The sequence below is a fragment of the Leguminivora glycinivorella genome, chromosome 20 (genome assembly GCF_023078275.1).
Source record: "Leguminivora glycinivorella isolate SPB_JAAS2020 chromosome 20, LegGlyc_1.1, whole genome shotgun sequence".
Classification (NCBI taxonomy): domain Eukaryota; kingdom Metazoa; phylum Arthropoda; class Insecta; order Lepidoptera; family Tortricidae; genus Leguminivora; species Leguminivora glycinivorella.
The window spans coordinates 9,166,858-9,184,575 of record NC_062990.1 but is presented as its reverse complement, the minus strand read 5'-3'; the positions used below and the strand labels follow the sequence as shown (position 1 = coordinate 9,184,575).

Genomic DNA, 17,718 nt, shown 5'->3' with positions numbered 1-17,718 from the left:
ACATACCTGCGCCAGTTCTCGAAAATGAACGTGCCACGCTCTATTGGGATCGATCTATTATCACTGACAGGACTATTGTAGCCAATAAGCCTGACATTGTCATAATAGATCGATCGCAACGCCGGGCCGTGCTCGTCGACATCACCATCCCCCATGATGAGAATCTCGTGAAAGCCGAGAAGGACAAGTCCAGTAAGTACCTAGACTTGGCTTACGAGATAACCGCCATGTGGGATGTTGATTCGACGATCATTGTCCCGATAGTCGTTTCAGCGAACGGTCTCATAGCGAAGAGTTTCGACCAACATCTCGAGAGACTCTCGCTAGGTGGTTGGATCATCCGACACGGGCCTATTCCCAGGCTAGGCCTGAATCTTTAAGCATAATCTTTTACGGTAGGAAAAATACTAACAGCGTATTGCACAGTATTAGGTAAACAAAGCTTAAATATAATTTATTATATTTTTTTTTTTTTTTTATAAATGGGCTTACTCTTGACCACAGACTAGCCAAAGGCAAAGACGTGGCCTACGATGGAGTGAGCTCGCCCAGAAGATGCCTGTTCACTCTTGATTTGAAAGTTGCCGGGTTATATGAGCTCGGAAATATAGCCGCCGGCAAGGAATTCCACTCCTTTGTTTTGTTTTGACATGTCACTTACGTTTTCTTTCCACCGTAGCTATCCATATAGTTCTTTGATCCAATTTCCAGTGTGCTCTAAGAAACGCATAGAACGTGCAACGACTATATTTTATGCCATTATTTACCCTATATCAAACATTACGAATTGTATTATAATATAAATATTTTATGAGTTTTGATAGATGACAACCACAATCAGTGTCAATTTTGACCACCGCAAGCACTGCGATCGCTTTGCTTACCCCCTCCTAGCACTTCGCACGAAGCCAATAGAGTTTCGGGAAAACGATAATGTGGCATAGCGAACTAGCGACATTTTAAAAATATGGTAAACAATGTATTTGGATTATAAAAATTCTGTCAACCGTTTTCGGACAAGTGATAATCGGACAAGGATTTTCGAAACATCGATAGGTTACCCTCCAGACTACTTTAATAGTCTAGTTTTGTCCACACAAACTTTATTTCAAATAAAGTATGCCGGTCTTGCGCACTGACCTTAGTTGAAATATGTGTGTTACTCTATAATAGTTATTTGTTATACAAGGGGGCAAAGTTGTATTTTAACGCCGAGAGTGGAATTGAAAAACGAGCAAGTGAAAGGATTCTATAGTTGAACCACGAGCGAAGCGAGTGGTTCGAGAATAGAATCCTGAACTTGAGAGTTTTTAACACACGAGAAGTAAAATACATTTGCACCCGAGTGTAACACAAAACTTTTCCCTTCACTATAGCGAGGAAACTACAACGCAAAAAATGCGTTTCTCACTGCTTCCAGTAGTTCCACAGGTGGTAAATCATCTTTATTAATAGATTCACCTACTTTTATCAATTTTAAAGCAGTTAATTTGACTTTATTCAAGGTCAAATTACTTTACCCACTAGTGGATATATAATGCGTTTTTACCCGCTGGTATTAAAGGACAAAACACGTGTTTCCGAGCTAGTGAAGGGAAAACGTTCTAACAACTAGTTACTAGATATTTAAACCCGGAGAACAGTTTGTACGCAATTTTATATGAAAATCAACAACACTAGAGTGATGAACTCGATTCGATATTAACACCTCATTTGCCTGCAGTGACTATGGAAAGGGCTAAAAGTATAATATTTTATTGAACGTCATTGTGTATTATCGATTACTTAAGCATTTAGTCCCTTATTGGTCTAAATTATGAACAGAGAATAAGGTGTACACGGTATGTACCTATAAATAGACAGAGTATCGACAGATTTCTAATAGGCACGATTCCCATCACTACTTAGTATGGAGACCAGTTTTAATTAGCCCGCTGACATCTTGTAAGTGTTTTTTTACACAAACCGACAGGCCTACATACAAATGAGTGTTTAAAAAAAACATTTATTTCGGACAATTAAAATCCATATCATATCATATTACATTAAATTAAAATTTACAATCTACATCACATTACATTACTTATATTATAAATTATAGTTATAAATTAAATTATATTAAATTCAATTAAATTTATTAATTTGGCTCACATGCATAGAGCACCAGTGCCTCAAAAGGCAACTCTCCCACCGGCTGGCTACTACAGTTAGTGCCCATTTAGACGGTGCGAGAACTCGCATGCGAGTTTCATTACATTGCGGTATTTGATGGCTGCGCAAACTTGTGTAACCTCAACAGCCTGCAATGTAACTAAAATCGCATGCGAGTTCGCACGCCGTCTAAATCAGGCCTTAAGAGGCTGTGGCGGCTACCCCGGACCCTACCGAGCATCGCGGCACAACGCTTGCGAAGTGTGGCATGAAATCCGTCAACACTAGCGTCAGCAAACATACCGGACGCACTAAAGTACCGCGGCAGCCGCAACAGCACCCTAAACGCATCGTTGTATTGGACCCGCAGAGCATTTAGCGAACGCTGAGTATATCTTGTCCATAGGCTACAGGTATACATCGATGTACAGTAGGTACGATCTAAACAGTGTTATTTTTACTTGGGCCGTACATCGTTGAAACCTGCGCGCTATCATATTCGCTCTCATTGCCAATGCTCTGCGTTCCCTTTCGATGTCGGCATCATCACGCAGGTCTTCGGTTACCAAATGCCCAAGATATTTGAAAGACACCCTCTTCAGTATCTGCCCATTCAATAAAATAGGAGGGACATACGTTGGGCACTTGCTACCCGCTTTAAAAACCATTTACTCGCTTTTGAGCGCATTATATTTTAAATTGTGCTGGCGAGCGTACGTCTCACAAATGTTAATATATCAAGAGCCCAGGGCCGTCAGATCTTCCTCAAATTCTCAAGGATGAAACTTTGGGACAATGTAGAGTTCGTATCAACATTTAATGTTTGCATATTTTCTAGTTCGGCCCGACGGCCATTTTTTTGCTATCAAGTGCTGATCATAAAGCGCCAAAATCACTTTAATTTTATTTTTATTTATTACCTCTGCAACGAGTTTCAAGTTCCTAACTCAAACCAAAATTTGATCCCTATACAAACTGATTTCCCCTTTTTAACCCCCCGAGGAGACGAAAAACGAAAAACGCTGAAATTGCTTTTCTTCAATTTGTATTTATTATCTTCTTACCAAGTATTAAGTTCCTAACTCAAAATAAAATTTGGTCCCCATACAAACTGCCATCCCTTTTCTAACCCACTAAAAGGACAAAAATCGAAAAAGTTGAAATTACTTTTCGTCTACTTCTATTTACTACCTTTTTACCAAGTTGTAAGTTCCTAACTAAAAATAAAATTGGATCCCCATATAATCTAACATCCCGTTTTTAACCCCCTTAGGGGTCAAATTTTTCAGAATCGCTTTTAACGTCTAATATACATTATACGACTATGGGATATGGGTTAAATTGTGGTGTAGGCGAGAGGCTGGCAACCTGTCACAGCAATGTCACAGTTTCGTTTTCTTTCATCCCCTTATTTGCCAAGAGTGGCACTGAAGCTTTAGTAGTTTCATGTGTTCTGCCTACCCCTTTATGGGATACAGGCGTGATTGTATGTATGTTGTATGTATGTATACATTATAAACGTAAACTGCTGTGCAAAATTCAACTTCTTAGCTTTTGTAGTTTCGGCTAACTATCTATAATCATCACTGGCGGATGGTTGGGTCCATCCGATTGGTCTGGCTGCTTACAAACGGTCTAGTTATAGTTCCCTGTGTATCATATATCAAAATCAGGCTTGAGAAAATGAGGAAAGTTAGAGTGGTTTTTTGTCAAATTTATCGCGTCTGGCAAAAATTAGGGCCGGCGGAAACGGTCTGGCATTGATGATTAACAATTTCTAACAACGTGCTCTAACACAATACATACATAAAAATCAGCCTTGAGAATTAAAGGAAAGTTAGTACTTTTTTTTCACCTTCAGCACTTGATAGCAAAAACATGGCTGACGGGCCGAACTAGAAAAGATGCAGACATTAAACGTCGATACAAACTCTACATTGTCCCAAAGTTTCATCCTTGAGAATTTGAGGAAGGTCTGGCGGCCCTGGGCTCTTGGTCCATAAAAGGATATTCAGACCTCCAACCGAGGTTAATTAGAATTATATTAACATAAGAATTAAAATGATATTAACGAGGAAAATTATATAAACATAAGACTTTTATTCAGAAACTGATGGCAATGTCGACTTTGCCGTGTAAAAACTGGAACGCAAAGTATATTTATGGTTTAAGAGAATTCAAAATCTTGGACACAAAAATAAAATCAACAAACAAATTTTTTGTGAGCAATTCCATTACAATAAATGGAAATGGAAATTTGCCTAACAGTACATTTGACTAAATAATATTTGGTAAAATGAAATTTGACCAAGTAATTATTTGGGACACAAATATTTGCCAAAAAAAGTGTTGCTAATTGTCAATTTGCGATAACTTGTTTTTCCAAACGTTTATTTGGGAAGTGATAATTTGGGAATAATAGTTTGGGATGTGAAACTTTTTTTGGCAACGTTTTTTTTTGGTGAATCGTAAAATTTTAGTCTTAGTTAAGGTACCAATTTATTCATTGTGTATTTTGATAACTTACTCCACATTTCATGGTTTTAGATCAATCATGAGGCTCGTGAGATTTTGGATACATATGTGAGTATACTCATAAATTAAATTTAAAGACCTCCAATTTAATTTAATTTAGTCGAAAATAAAAACACAATTACTTATAAACATGAATATGACCTTATGACCAACAATGTTTAGGATTAATAAAGTGGCATTTCGTCAATGCTTTGAAAAAATCTCGTATCTGAAACTGCTACTCAAAGTTAAAACGCAGTAAGTCTATATGCATCCCATACATACTTACTACATTTGCCTTTTAATTGACAGAAGAAGATACGAGTTATTTTCAAAGTAGTGACGATTTGCAAGTAAAACAGAGATGTTGACATAATTCCCTTCAGTCGTGTTTTAATTTATCGCCCCACGTTTCGAACTTCCTTTTTGTCGCACTTATATCGTAATATACTGTCATTAAATATAATGTATTTTTTTTAGATTGACCGCGTAATACCCGCTTATGAACTTGATAAAATGTCGTCCTTCGTAACCCTCAAAGATTTGCCCATGGTAGCTCCCTTGGCTAAAACGGTAAGGAATCAAGCTTGGAGTAGCATAAAACTATGTCACTAAATAGCAAGTGACAGAATATATATTTAAAGTCAACGCAACAGTGGCAGCAATACAATTCATCTAGAACATGACAATTCATCAATACAGAGAAAACGTTAGAACTTTTATATTATTTATACCTACGAAAATTAATTGGTTTTACCGCATATACTAATTGCTAATATTGATAAAATATAATAATTATACCCGTGCAAGCGAAGATGCCATTAAAGATGCTTGAATGCTGAATGAAGTGGAATCTGGCATTCCGAGTTTCAAGGCACGAATGTTAATAAAATTGCAACCGTGTGAAACACAAAATTTTTCACCACACAAACACGAAGAAAATTGGTAGGTACAGTCGAGCTCATAAATGTATTGAGCAAATCCAAGGCTTCAAAAATAAATGCGCATAGAAAGGTGCATTTTTATCTGAGCAGATTAATCATTCATAAATATTATGTGCACTAATCATCTGTCATATTAAACTGAGCAACTCTCACAAATACATATATATGTAAGCATCTAAAAACTCATAAATATATGTAGTTACTGATATTTTTTAAATTATTTAAGCCACTGAAAATACACAAATACCTACACACAAGTTTTTTTCATATAATTCTAAGCATGTATTGCTACAAACATATCTGTAATTCTGTACTAACGTTTTACAATTTTACAATTAGGACGTAAGTGCATGCTGTTCTTATAAAAATACCAAAGTCACTATAAGAACAGTGTGCCGTGCAGATTTGAGGAGTTCGGTTCTGACCATCATCAGCAGTTCCACTGCACCAAATGTCACTATTCCGTACGTAAATGCATGTTGTTCCGTTAAAAACACAAAAATCACCATATGTATGCCTTTCAGATTTGAGGAATTCCCTCGATTTCTCCAGGATCCCATCATTAGAACTGGGTTTTGAGAAAAACGGGACCAATTTGAATGCATATACATCTATTTAAAAAAAAATCAAAATCAGTCCCGTAACGACGGTGATATCGTGGAACAAACATTAAAAAAAACATACAGACGAATTCAGAACCACCTTCCTTAAGAGATTTGAGGCGGCGGTTAAAAATGCCATAGAATCGACACTGCTGTCTAAAATAACAGAATTCGAAAACAGATGACGGAAGGATCTGCAAGAAAAATGGTGCGAGGAGTTATGCTGGTTTTGCTGGTAGTTCTTGAATCTAATCTGGCTGTTTGCTTGAAAGAAGTAGCAGGCAGAGTGTTTTCTGTGACACCTCAGTCAGTCAGTTTCATCAGGGGGTCATCAGTTTTATTCAATAAGCTCTGTCATATGAATATTACGGTATTTCGTTGAAAGCTCTCATGGACTACGAAATTTAGCGTGAAAGATTAATTGATTATTATTTTTACCTTTAAATTTTTATTCTTATGTCAATAAAATTGATAGAAATAAAACTATGGAAACGGATTAAATTGCGTATAATGAATTTACAATTCATCCCGACGTTTCGAACACTTTACAGCGTTCATGGTCAACGGGTGACCGAGGAAAAATTACAATGTGCAAAAGCTACCCACATACAAGAAATATTAACGAAACCATGACCATTAATAAATATATTTTTAAGGGAGGTTCACACGCTATTAATAAAGCTAGTTATAAAATATTCAAAAAATTTACCATTACTAATATTACTATGTTAATAAACAATTAATCAATTAACCTATCCATAGTTTTATTAAATGAGTAACTATGGCGGTAACCGAAGACAATATTAAAATTGATAGAAATTAATTTTTCAAAAATATTATGTAAATTTGAAATAAGTAGGGTAAACTCGCCTCATTCGGTGACACGCCTTATTCGGTGAAACATCAAAAAATCGTCTTTCGGAATAGTGCTTCAAAGCGTATCACCTAATTAGCGCGTGTCATCGAATAAGGCGAGTTTACCCTACATCATCACATGCCTTTGCGTCTATTGCAGACGATTTACACATTGCTGCTTCGACAACGGGTTTGGTAACTGTGGAGGCCGATTCGCGAGCGGCACGACCTGCCACATTTTTGGCAGAGGAAACTCATATTTACCACCTGAGGTTCTAGTCTCGGTTTCCTTTCTGCGACACCTTTTATTATCTAAAGCATTAAACCAGGCTTCGTCGCATAGCCCTCTCCCCTCCACAACACGCTTTCACCATTGACCTCGGTCTTCAGCTAAGGTTTCCCAGGCTTGATGGTCGATTTGAAATGCAGACATGTCTCGCTCAACACAGTCTTTGAAGCGTAGCATCGGTCTTCCAACGTTCCTTTTAGCATACGCGACTGCACCTAGCAAGACACGTCGAGGTATTCTGGAGGGCTCCATTCGGTGCACATTCCCCAGCCACCGCAAGCGTCTCTGTTTGAGAAGAGCGGTAAGACTGGGCAGCTGCGCTTTTTCAAGAACCTTTCGGTTCGTCACTTTGTCCTACCAAGTTATGCCAAAAATGTTGCGTAGACAGCGCATGTGAAAAGTGTTAAGGCGTCGCTCCTGTTTTGCATACGTCGTCCAGGTTTCTGCTCTGTACAAAAGTATGCTTAGAACGCAAGTCTGGTATACTATAATTTTGGTTCTAATATGTTTGTTAGACCATACTCTTGAACGGAGCCTTCCCGAACATGGTCGCCGCTTTGCCAATACGGGTATCGATCTCTGCATCAAGCGAGAGATTGTTTAATATGGTCGACCCAAGGTAGCAAAATTTATCGACGACCTCCAAAGCTGTGCCATCCACCAGTATTCTGGGTGTTTCCGCACAGCCCTGCACTAACACGACTGTCTTTTTGGCATTGATGGACATGGAGAACAAAGTTCAAGCCCGCGAAAACCTATCCATGATGTTTTGCAATTCGGCTGCAGAGTTTGCCATAAAAGCTGCATCGTCAGCAAACAAGAGACTGTCGACGAAGAAGTCCTAGCGATGCTTTGTGGATCTGAGGAGAGAGATGTTGTATAACTTCCCATCGACTCTTGTATGCAAATGCACCCCCTGTTGGTTATTAGAAAAAGCAACCTTTAAAAGCAGGGAGAAGAAAATACCAAACAGTGTGGGTGCTATAACGCAACCCTGGCGTACACCGCGTTGCATTTCAAAATGCTGGGATGTTTTGCTGTCGTACACCACAGTGTCTTTCATGTCATGATGAAAAAAATTGACAAGGAGCAAAAGGTTAGGGGGACACCCAATACTTTCAAGTGCCGTATATAGACCCTCTCTGCTGACAGTGTCAAAAGCCTTGTTAAGGTCTACAAAGGCTATAAACAGAGGTTTGTTCTGTTCTCTACACTTTTCCTGTAGCTGACGAAGTGAGAAAACCATATCTACAGTGGAACGCTGGGGACGGAAACCACATTGTGACTCCGGTTAAGTATATACAATTTTCAAGTTTTTGGAGTCTCCCTACTAGTACTACACGCCCAAATAACTTGCCAACAATACTCAAAAGGGAAATGCCGCGGTAGCTGTTACAGTCACCGCGGTCTCCTTTCCCTTTGTACAGTGTGATGATATTGGCATCTCGCATATCCTGAGGGATGTGTCCCGCCTCCCAGCATTTACAAAGCAGATTATACAGAACAGGCATCATGCACTCTAGTTTTATTAGTTCAGCCTGTGTTCCATCATTGCCGGGACTCTTTCCCCCTACATATGTAAGTACATATTAAGTATAAGCTTCATAATTTCTTATTGTATTTGTAAATTGATCAGTTGACTTTAATTCAGGTCAAAATCCATACTAATATTATAAATGGCAAAGTGTGTGTGTCTGTTTGTTTGTCCGTCTTTCACGGCAAAACGGAGCAAGAAATTGACATAATTTTTTAAGTGGAGATAGTTAAAGGGATGGAGAGTGACATAGGCTAATTTTTGTCTCTTTCTAACGCGAGCTAAGCCGCGGGCAAAAGCTAGTAGTGTAGTAGTAAATAATTTAATTAATGCAAGACATTATCTGACTTGCCTATTTAATACACAACCATTGCCCTAAAAAAAGTTACGATACTTAGGCACTGGGTCCCACCACGAGCTAGTAAGCTATGAGCTACCGGCTATAAAAATGAACAAAAGATAATCACTCCCGTGCAAATAAAAGACACGTCGATGTTTACTAGCTCGCGGTGGGATCAGTGCTCAGGTATCACTACAAGAAACGTCATTCAATGTGACCCATGATAAAACGACCGGGGATTAGCAGATACAGATTTCCTAATAATATGGGCTATTTGCTTATCGCTCCTAAGCATATTATATGTACCAAAGACATTTATATAACTCCGTATAGACATATAAAGTCTAAGAAAAAAACGTACCTCGGTACCATACAGAAAAAGGTCCGGTGGCCTAGATGGCATTACACCATTGGGAAGATTTTACTCACGATGAAGGGGAGGGAAACACACCTTCGAGGATGCATTGATTATACAAACCCGCTAGAACAGGTGAAAGGGGAGCCGCGGCGATGTATAAAAGTTCCATGGATATTCCATAGAGGTATTTCGTAGACTTATGCAGAATTATTCGTGTTATTATAGAAAAAACCTCACCTGCACAGAACGGCCGCAAGCGGATACTGCGATCAGCCGAGCGGGCGCACGTGCTAGATTAAGTGCAACTCGCACGAGAGCGGCAAGTTAGCTTTCGGCGCGCCACACGCCGCCGCTGCGCACGCGAACCGTTCATACATCGCGCTCGCTGCTGCCTGTTGGGAGTCGAACCCTGCCCCGCTCGAGTTCATGACAATATCGGTGAAGTCAGTCTGAGGTCGGAGTTATGCTTGACCTCGTTCCTTGTCTAACAATTTGCCACATCGATTTTGAAGCATTTTGGCTCTTTGAAATAAAATTCGCGTAGTGATCATATTTACTCTGCCTTAATAATAATTATTATTATTATTATTATTATTATTCAGAGCCCACTGTGTCCCACTGCTGGGCAAAGGCCTCCCCTTAATAATAATAATTGAAATATAGCTAATGCTCACTTTATTTTTTGTGCGCAATAGACAATAATGTTTTTCCCTCACTAGCTCCGAAACACGTGTTTTTTCCTTTAATACTATCGGGTAAAAACGCATTTTATCCACTAGTGGGTAAAGTAATTTGACCTTGAATAAAGTCAAATTATGTAACTGCTTTAAAATTGATAAAAGTAGGTGAATCTAGTAAAAAAGATGATTTACCACCTGTGGAACTACTGGAAGCAGTTTTTAAACGCATTTTTTGCGTTGTAGTTTCCTCGCTATAGTGAGGGGAAAAGTTTTGTGTTACACTTGGGTGCAAATGTATTTTACTTCTCGTGTGTTAAAAAACTCGCAAGTTCAGGATTCTATTCTCGAACCACTCGCTGGTTAATTTAAATTACATATCCGTCTTTGGGTCACAGGTTTACATATGTGTGCCAGATTTCAAGTTAATCGATTCGGTCGTTTCGGAGACAATTGATGTTACAGACGGACAAACAGACACCGGAGTGATCCTATAAGGATTCCGTTTTTCCGTTTTGAGGTACGGAACCCTAAAAATAACAAAAAAGTACTTTTCTGCGCGTGCGAAGCCGCGGGAAAAAGCTAGTCTATACACCCTGTTTTTAACCGTCGCCTCAAATCTCTCAAGAAGGACAGTTCTCAAGTCGTCTGTATGTTTTTTTTTAATGTAATTCCTCGATATCTCCGTCGTTACTGGACCGATTTTGAAAAAAAAATTTGATTGAATGTATATGCATACGTATTGGTCCCATTTTTCTCAGAACCCAGTTCTGATGAAGGGATCCTGGATAAATCGAGGGAACTCCTCGAATCTGAAAGGCATACATATGGTGATTTTTGTGTTTTTAAAGGAACAGCATGCATTTAGGTACGGAACAGTGACATTTGGTGCAGTGGAACTGCTGATGATGGCCAGAACGGAACTCTTCAAATCTGAACGGCACACGCTTATAGTGACTTTGGTATTTTTATAAGAACAGCATGCACTTACGTCCAGAACAGTGATACTTGGTGCAGTGGAACTGCTGATGATGGTCAGAACCGAACTTCTCAAATCTGAACGGCACACTCATAGTGACTTTGGTATTTTTATAAGAAAAGCATGCATTTAAGTTCAGAACAGTGACATTTGTTTTTTAGTTATGTTTGTTAAGCATATTGAGTTTTCAAGTCAAAGTTTGTCAAGTTTCGTTTTCTTATAATCGGATTCATGAGGAATTGAGGAAACTCCTCAAACCTTAACGTTATACGTATATTCATTTGTGTTGCTATCTAATAATTAAAGCATTAAAAGCAGGCATTCTTTACATATAAAAGGCAAAGTCCTGACTGACTGAGTGACTTAAATCAACGCACAGCCCAAACCGCTGGTTCCAAATTTGGCACGTAGTTTTCGTATAAGGTCTAGGGGCGCACTAAGAAAGGACTTTTCAAAATTCGTCCCCTAAGGGGGTGAAATTGGTGTCCAAAATTTGTATGGGGATCTACCTTTATTTTGAGATATTAGCTTGAAACTTCGTGAAAATTTAATAAATGAAAATGGAAGAAAATCGATTTCAGTGATTTTGGATTTACATCCTTTAAGTGGGTAAAAATGGGGATCAAAGTTTGTATGGGAAATAAGTTTTATTCTAAGCTATGGACTTGAAACTTGGTAAAAAGGTAGTGGAGTGTGAAAGAAGAAAAGTAATTTCAGCGTTTTGGAAAAATCATCCTTTAAGGGGGTAAAATAGGGAATCAGAGTTTGTATGTGAAATAAATGTTATTTTAAGCTATGGACTTGAAACTTGGTAAAAATATAGTGGAGTGAGAAAGAAGAAGTTATTTCAGCGTTTTGGGAAAAACATCCATTTAAGGGGGTAAAATAGGGGATGAAACTTTACTTTTTCAATTTGAACAGATTTTACGGTTTTTAGAACTCTCTCGGTGAAACGCCTCTCTGCCTGTAAAACGAAAGTACAGTCAGCGATAAAATTAAACAACCATTTGTATACTATCTAAGAAACCGATGTGGACGAATTTGTGATATTTATGTGTAAAGTCCCCGTGGCGATTATTTAACAAAGGATTTTCAACTTTGATCTTTAAACTTAGATGCTGCAGACCCACAGATTACCTGAACGGGGAGTCATTAAAATTTTACTAAATTTATACATACATAGGTACATAGTTATAATCACGCCTGAATCCTATAAAAGGGGTAGATACAGCACATGAAACTACTTAAGTTTCAGAGTCACTCTTGGCAAATAAGGGGTATGCAATAAAACGAAAATGTTGACATTGCAGTGTCAGGTCAGGTTTCCAGCCTCTCGCCTACGCCGCAATTTAACCCGAATCACATAGACGACTTCTACGACACCCTCGGGAAGAGACGGGGCGTTGAAATTCTTAAACTGCCACCAAATCGTTTATGACGTACTTGTCACTCTTCGGTTACGATGCTGAAGCGTTACTGTGCCTGCTATTACTTTGGTGCATTAGTGACATAGACAGACAGACTGAAGACGCGGAAATGCTATTGGTCCATAAAATATCTCACGAAAGGCGAACACTGCACTGCCACTGACCCTAAGTCCGTTTTCAGATTATCTGATCCGATATCGTATGTCAGAAGGATTTCTGTAATGTATTATGGGATAGCGACCCGACATCCGATATCGGATCGCATGATGTGAAAACGCACTTAAGCGGAGACTCATGGATATGTGCATACTTCCAATTCTCACCTATTACGGTGCACAAATTTGATGGTCTTTGACGGCGGGTCCAAACTCGGACTTTGTCTGCAAGCTATGGAGCGCGGATTATTAGGTGTTAAAGTTAACGGATTTTATTCAGAACACCACGCTGCGCTCACAAACAAAAATAGTCGATCTAGTTCGGAAAGTGGCTAAGCTGGAGTGGGACTGGACTGGTCATGTCTGCCGAACGTCGAATGAGCTATGGGCCAAGATTACCAGAGAGTGGCAACCCAGGCTAAAACGGGGACCCGGCGGACGACGTATACGATGGCGGAACGAGTTAAGACTCCTTTTCGAGAGAATGGCCGAGGACTGCTCAAAACCGGGAGGAATAGAAAAAGCGGGGGAGGTCTTTGCCCAGCAGTGGGATATTATAGGCTCTCAATAATAATTGGTGACATTCTGATTTCAAAGTTGGATTAAAAGTATATGGCAGGGTTCTTGCATTTCATCATGACCCACATCTCCTCAATGGTAATGATGCAAATTCTTCAATTGAATTTTAGGTATTTTAATAAGAAAACGTTTCTTATTAGCCTTCCTGTTGGTTACTCGCGTTCTTGTCAGTCACTCAAGCAGGACTTTGCCGTTTATTAAATTTATATACAGAATTTATATGTGTATGACCCCTCCGAGAATATCTGATAACGGAGGGCAAAATTTGTAATCCTACCAGAACTTACATCAGTATTGTGCACATCGTTCAAGCCTTACACATGCTCACTTACGCCTGTTTCCCCAAAGCACGTGAAATTCAGTACCACTCAATCTTGCAAATTCAGAGGAGGCCCACATCATAATGGAACCCATATCCCACAGTCGATACTCACGGGAGGAAAAGAGGTGGTGAAATTATAAAATGGGTTTCTTTTGGGTGTGGTTGATGGGGGCTGGCAATTTGTCACATCAATATCACAGTAACATTTTCTTTAAAATCATTAATTGCTAAGAAGAGTGGCCCTGGCCCTTGAGCTGTTTCATGTGCTCTGCCTAACCCATTTGGGAATACAGGCCTAATTTTATGTATGTATGTATGTGGTGCTATAGCTACAAAAGGATGCAGAGCCGGGCCCTGGGGAAGGGAGGCGCGTGAACTCTTCCGAGAGATCGGAAAGCGCCTCAGGGAGAAAACAACAGATCCCCGTTCTGAGTCATGGCTTGTCCAACAGGTCTCCATCGCCATACAGCGGGGTAACGCTGCTAGCGTGATGGGGACCTTTGGGCCCGGCATGGCCCAGAACGGGTTCCTTTAGGTATCCTTCCTACCTTTTTTTTTATATATATGTAGTAATAATTGTTTTTTTTTATTTATTTTATAATTAATTAATTTAATGATTAATTTAACTGGTAATAATGCTTTTAGTATAAATTATAAGTCTGATAAATTAAAACTTAAGAATTATTTTGATGTTTAGATTATTGCAATCCGATAATAAATATCTAAAGGATGCATAGGTACATTAGGCTATGCTCAGCAGTGGGCGATAAAGGGCTGACATGATGATGATGATGAGGTACATTAAATAAAAATAACGAAAGTACTTTTCTGCGCGTGTGAAGCCGCGGGCAAAAGCTAGTAGTTATATGTTTTACAAGGTGCCAAAGTTGTTGTTTAACCGCACATACGTACCTACCAATATTGATACCTGAGCAAGTGCAAGTTGGTGTGATCATGTGGTGAAAATAAGATTATGCATATTAGATTATGATTATGTATATTATTTCATTCATTCATTAGGCAACGGAAGTGTATAAATGAGAAACCACTATTTATGTCAATTTAACAAAAGAAAACATACTTACAATGTTATTGATTACTTACAATGTTATCTTAGTAATTTAACGATATTTGATTCCAGATTGCACTTGAAATTATGAAAGAAAAGATTGCTGAAGACCCCAATAGCTTTATGACAGAGGACAATCCAGAGATGCAAAATGAAATTAATAACGTGATAGAATACTCCGTAACCAAGGTTCACAATTTCTACTTTTTGCCGTTTGGCTGGATACGGCTAACTTTCAGCCTGCTGTGACATATGTACATAATCGGGTCGCATAATGTTTGATGTCATACTTTATAAATAATATCATATCGCGTAACCGTATTTAGTCATACATTTCAGTGCATACCTACAGTGGTATTGGCATTCATTTGATGCGCAAAAAACGGTTTAATCATACTTTGTAATGGTTATAAACTCGTTCCTTATAAAATAATTTAAGCATACAGAATAAACGCTGAAATAAACATATATGAGTATGCACATGTATGAGTTGCCATAATAGTTTTGCGCATAATGATTTGTAAGCATATTCGCAACTTAAGTATAATCTACAATCCTACGGACTAAAACAACGGACAGCAAAATAAAAAAAAATAGTGAATACGAGTAGTATATGTCGATAACAATATATCGACAAGTTGCAAAGTACACATAATAGACTAGTTTAAATCAAGAATAAATATAATAATATTAGTTTCAGAGGGACACATTTTGGTTTGTTCGATTTTCGCGGTAGTGGATGGATAACATGCGTTTTTACCCACTAGTTTTAAAGCATAAAAAGGTTTCCAAATCTGTAGGTAAAAAAAAATACCCAGTCCGACGATAACTTTACTAGTCTTTATTATAAAATATTATTCATTCCCAGACGGTGTATTATGCTTCCAAAGGCCATGCCAGGACAAGCTTTTGCTAAGTGAATCTGCCCCCAGCGAGTTTTGGCTTGATTTTTTTTTATTGATTCGTCTTTATATTAATATCGAGTATGCCAAATTTCAGCTCCCAAAACTTTATAGTTTAGTAATTTAAAAAAACGAAATTTGAACTTTCTTTAATATATTTTTTCTGGGCAGCCAATTTTGACGTGCGTCACGTATATTGTGCATGTAGGTAGGATAATTATATGATATTAATTTTGTGTTATATTGCCATACAAAAACTTAAAAAAACAAGTATTATCAGGTATACATAACATGGCACAAAAAGAAAAAGAATAGGCACGATTTCTTGAAAAAAGTTTTGAGATCCCACCAAAAACATAACTGTTAAAAAGGGGGCCAAGTTCCTATCGGCTAATATTGTAGTTCCCCTAAAAAAGGGTTGAAATCCAATCCAATACTAAATATGTTCATGTGACTTGTAAAAGTGCCCCTGCGGCCTATTTGCTGAATAAATTATTTTGATTTTGATTTTAATTTTTTGGAAAGTTTAATTAACCTGCCAAGTTCAAGTTTAGAAGTATTATAATTTTAGATATGTTTAACCAAGTACCTACGTATTTTCACAACTATACCATATTTTAAATTGCATCTAAACTTGGCATTGGGTTGGATTTCAAACCTTCTGAGGGAAACAATTAGCCGATAGGAACTTGGACCCCTTTTTAACAGGTATGTTTTTGGTGTGATGATATCTACGTAATAAGTATGTACATTTCTTGTTTTAAATTAACACTTTTGTATATATTTCAGATATTAGACAAGATTGGATAAAAATTCTACCGCTGCAATTATTGACAAAGTCTACAACTAAGAAGACTTTATTGGTGAAATAAAAAATGAATCTATAAAAAATACATTGTTTCTTATCAAAAAAACAAATTCCATGACTCCTTATTAGTGCGTGCGGCGCCTAAGCAGGAATTAGTAAGGTACAACACATTGTGGCAGAAAGCATGAAACATGGCATGCATCTTTTTTTTTAATATATTATAGAAATAGAAATAGAAATAATTTATTATGAATAACATAAGTGTACAGTGGTTTTTCTTAAAGACTAAGGACTACTTTTATAAGGGATGATTTATACAAATGCCTGAGCTAGGATAGTTCCTGTGTTTCAGCCGTTTCAGGCAATAACTAGGACTTAATTGGTAAATTATTTTTAATTATTCACTATAATAAAGCTAATTATTTTAATTATAAATAACCAAAAAACATATTACAGCAGGTTCTCAACTAGGTAATTAAATAATTTATGGATGCATGAGCAAAATTTCGTATCATCGTACCTACGTCATACAATAAACATAGCTACATAGGTGGATAATGAGTAATACGTGTTTTTCTTGTGTTGTGTAATTTAGCTTGATACACATTTTTACTAAAGTACAACATGCTATTTCCTATATCAGCAGAATTTTAATAAACAGGGTCAAAGTCAAATTTACGTAAATCATTTTCAAGTTTGTTTATGTTTCATTAGTGACAAATAGCATGCATTACGTGACTTAAGTATGTTAAAATAAGGTTCTGTGAAGTTATTTAAATTGCTAAAATTGTCAGTGGGTTCCGGCAGAGCCAAAAATTTGTTTGAGAGCCGCGACATCGCATACTTTAGACTCTGACACAGAAAATTGTCTAGGTGGAACAAGATTATATTATACATAAGAAGGATAATCTAATGGGAATAAAAAGTACTATGAAAATATGTTAAGAGGCGCTCCTAAGCGCCTTCATAGTCTACAGAATTTATAAATCTTTTCTCAGCCATTTGTCTCGCTGGGCAGTCGGGGTCGCCTGTTTGATGGTCGTTCGGTTTCTTGAAGTGCGAACGGAGGTTTGTCCTTTTTTGGACATTCTTTGAAAGTGTGACCTGCTTCCCCGCAATGTCCGCAGATGTTGCACTCCATTTTGCAGGTCTTTGCAGCATGATTGTAGAGTTGGCATTTGAAGCAACGTGTGACTAGGGTGAAATCTCTCAC

General features: G+C 37.9%; 1 protein-coding gene across 1 annotated transcript in view; it reads left to right on the top strand.

The window, feature by feature from the left end:
* Positions 1-16,583, top strand: part of LOC125237079 — an 88,007-nt gene extending 71,424 nt beyond the window's left edge. The window contains exons 9-12 of the mRNA XM_048144031.1: positions 4,699-4,734; positions 5,146-5,238; positions 14,868-14,984; positions 16,487-16,583. Of these exons, the coding sequence (XP_047999988.1) occupies positions 4,699-4,734; positions 5,146-5,238; positions 14,868-14,984; positions 16,487-16,507 (267 nt within the window). The 3' untranslated portion in view covers positions 16,508-16,583. The remainder of the gene's footprint in view (positions 1-4,698; positions 4,735-5,145; positions 5,239-14,867; positions 14,985-16,486) is intronic.
* Positions 16,584-17,718: the final 1,135 nt, after the last annotated feature.